At 40.8% G+C, this 2,786-nt stretch overlaps 1 protein-coding gene across 1 annotated transcript in view; it reads left to right on the forward strand.

Annotated features, from left to right (window-relative positions):
* LOC106868135 (von Willebrand factor A domain-containing protein 2) overlaps positions 1–1,712 on the forward strand; it is a 24,670-nt gene extending 22,958 nt beyond the window's left edge. Inside the window, exon 5 of the mRNA XM_014913266.2 lies at positions 1,120–1,712. Within this exon, the coding sequence (XP_014768752.1) occupies positions 1,120–1,697 (578 nt within the window). The 3' untranslated portion in view covers positions 1,698–1,712. The remainder of the gene's footprint in view (positions 1–1,119) is intronic.
* Positions 1,713–2,786: the final 1,074 nt, after the last annotated feature.

Here is a 2,786-nt window from a genome sequence, read left to right on the forward strand (position 1 = left end):
ATCAACGAAGTGGAGGTGCAATTGTCCAGTGGTTAGGGCAGCGGACTCGCGGTCATAGGATCGCGGTTTCGATTCCCAGACCGGGCGTTGTGAGTGTTTATTGAGCGAAAACACCTAAAGCTCCACGAGGCTCCGGCAGGGGATGGTGGCGAACCCTGCTGTACTCTTTCACCACAACTTTCTCTCACTCTTACTTCCTGTTTCTGTTGTGCCTGTAATTCAAAGGGTCAGCCTTGTCACACTGTGTCACGCTGAATATCCCCGAGAACTACGTTAAGGGTACACGTGTTTGTGGAGTGCTCGGCCACTTGCACGTTAATTTCACGAGCAGGCTGTTCCGTTGATCGGATCAACTGGAACCCTCGACGTCGTAAGCGACGGAGTGCCAACTAACTAAATTGATCAACGTAAGGGCATAATTACTGATCTAAGAGGTATAACACCACTTCACGATGGGAAATATCAAACTCGTAAACCTCATAAGCCCCAAATCTCGGGCCTTGTGCCTAGAGTAGTTGGTTCTTGATCTAATATAGCCATGATTCTGTTTTTGATAATAAAACCAACTCCGGACACGCATTTCTGCTCCGCTAATTTATCATTTCTTAAGAAGATACATCCATACCCACGATACAGTTATGTTCTGACAGTCTGATCTCACAAACGACAACGACTGTATTTTTCCAACTCGAGTGCCGCGGGTATGGCAAGCATCTGTGTTCAATCAGCTCCTTCTCTCTCTTGCAACTCAGATCCACTTAAAGTAAAATGTTCGCTGGTAGCGATCCAGTACATTCCTTCGTAATCATGGTGGTTATCGATCTGGTATACTTTTTATTAGTATCAGTCACTTGGCCAGTTGTATTATGTGCTGGATTTATCAAGCCAAATCCTTGCACACACTACGAGTTTGATATGATAAATCCTGCACAGACTAGTTAAATGTGTATAAATATATTTAATGCAGGCGCTGAGTGATGCATATTTGTATAGACGTGTGATTCTATTTGTATCTACGCGCAGTTTGATGAATGATTTTTCACAGAAGAACAAACGAATTGGGCATTCTGTTTTCGAAATGCTTATAACGTATATTTTCTCGATCTTTGTCTATTTCAGATTGTTCAGTATTGCACAACATTAACTTACAGTTCCTTATTGATACTCCGAGTTATAGCCAGAAGACTTCCTTAAAGCTCATCAACTTTGTTGCGGAAACCTCTGCAATGCTGAAAGAGACGAATGCAGAGTTTGCTCTAGGAGTGAACTTTGGTGTCATGGGGCACCAAGATATAGCTCCGAATTATCACACACAATTGGCTCTCAAAAATATCAGTAGTTTCCGTTTTTATAAACAAGTCGGGATGATTGATTCTTTTCTAAGTTTCTTAGCAAAAGGACGACTGGACAGAAATCAGAGAACTCTTTTAATAATATTTATTGACGAAAGTGCCGAACCTTTGAAAGAACTCAGAGACAAGATTGAACGTTTAAAACTAAAATATAGAGGGCTTTTCTCTTTTTTCATTATAACATTTGGACCTTCGGTTAACAGACATGTGGCAAGAAGTATGGCAAGTAATCTGAGTTTTTACTTTCATATCCCAGATGTTCGCTATATGGAAGTCAGTCACGAAGATTTCGTGAAACTTCTTTGCGGGTCTTCTGCTTCTTATTATAATAAAAACTTCAAATAATCAATCAATCCAAAATATATTAGTTTTTTAAAACAAATTATTTGTCTCTCTTGCCCTCTCTATCCTACTCATATATGTATATATATCACACATATGTGTGTGTTCCTGCACAAAATCTCTCATAATGATGGGATATATTACGTTTATAATTAGTATACACTTTCCTTGAAAATGTCCTTCTTCAAGCCCCGGTTACTTGTTGCATTTGATATATTTTGCATCGAAGGCGGCGAGCTGGCAGAATCGTTAGCACGCCGGGCGAAATGCTTAGCGGTATTTTCGTCTGTCTTTACGTTCTGAGTTCAAATTCTGTCGAGGTCGACTTTGCCTTTCATCCTTTCAGGGTTGATAAATTAAGTAGCAGTTGCGTACTGGGGTCGATCTAATCGATTGGCAAAATTCGGGCCTTGTACCTAGAGTAGAAAAGGATATATGTTCCATCGTTATGAAACACTCTATGAGCTGTGTGTGTGTGTGTGTGAGAGAGAGAGAGAGAGAGAGAGAGAGAGAGAGAGATACAGACAGACAGACAGACAGTGAGGGTGCTTAAGGCATGGCATGCTTACCATTATGAAGCGGCATGGTCGTTCGATTGATCGAGCACTGTATAAAAGAGCTAATTAGTCTTTTTCTCAGTTTGTCGGGGTTATGACTATTCATGTGACGAAATACGCTACGTTTGTCTTCTTTGTAAACTCTTTTGTTGGCGAACGGTGTTCTTTTATTCAGTGTCTCAAAGACGTATCAGACCAAATCCGAAATCTGCTTCGTCGCAGCAGCTTCTCACCAACCAAATAATTAGGTAATTAAACTCTACAGCACATATTGAGTACTTTCGTTGCCCCTTACAAACAGCGTACATACGCACACATATATCCATCCATCCATCCATCCATCCATACATACATACATACATACATGCATGCATGCATGCGTGCATACATACATACATACATACATACATACATACATACATACATGATGGCTGCCCCCTCGTTATCGAGTATGGCCATTGCACGAAGCTTAACTTAACGGTGCTGTGATCGAATGTGACTTTTTAGCCCAGCTAAAGATCTACAATGTCTTACA

This window comes from Octopus bimaculoides, chromosome 4, assembly GCF_001194135.2.
Source record: "Octopus bimaculoides isolate UCB-OBI-ISO-001 chromosome 4, ASM119413v2, whole genome shotgun sequence".
Lineage (NCBI taxonomy): Eukaryota > Metazoa > Mollusca > Cephalopoda > Octopoda > Octopodidae > Octopus > Octopus bimaculoides.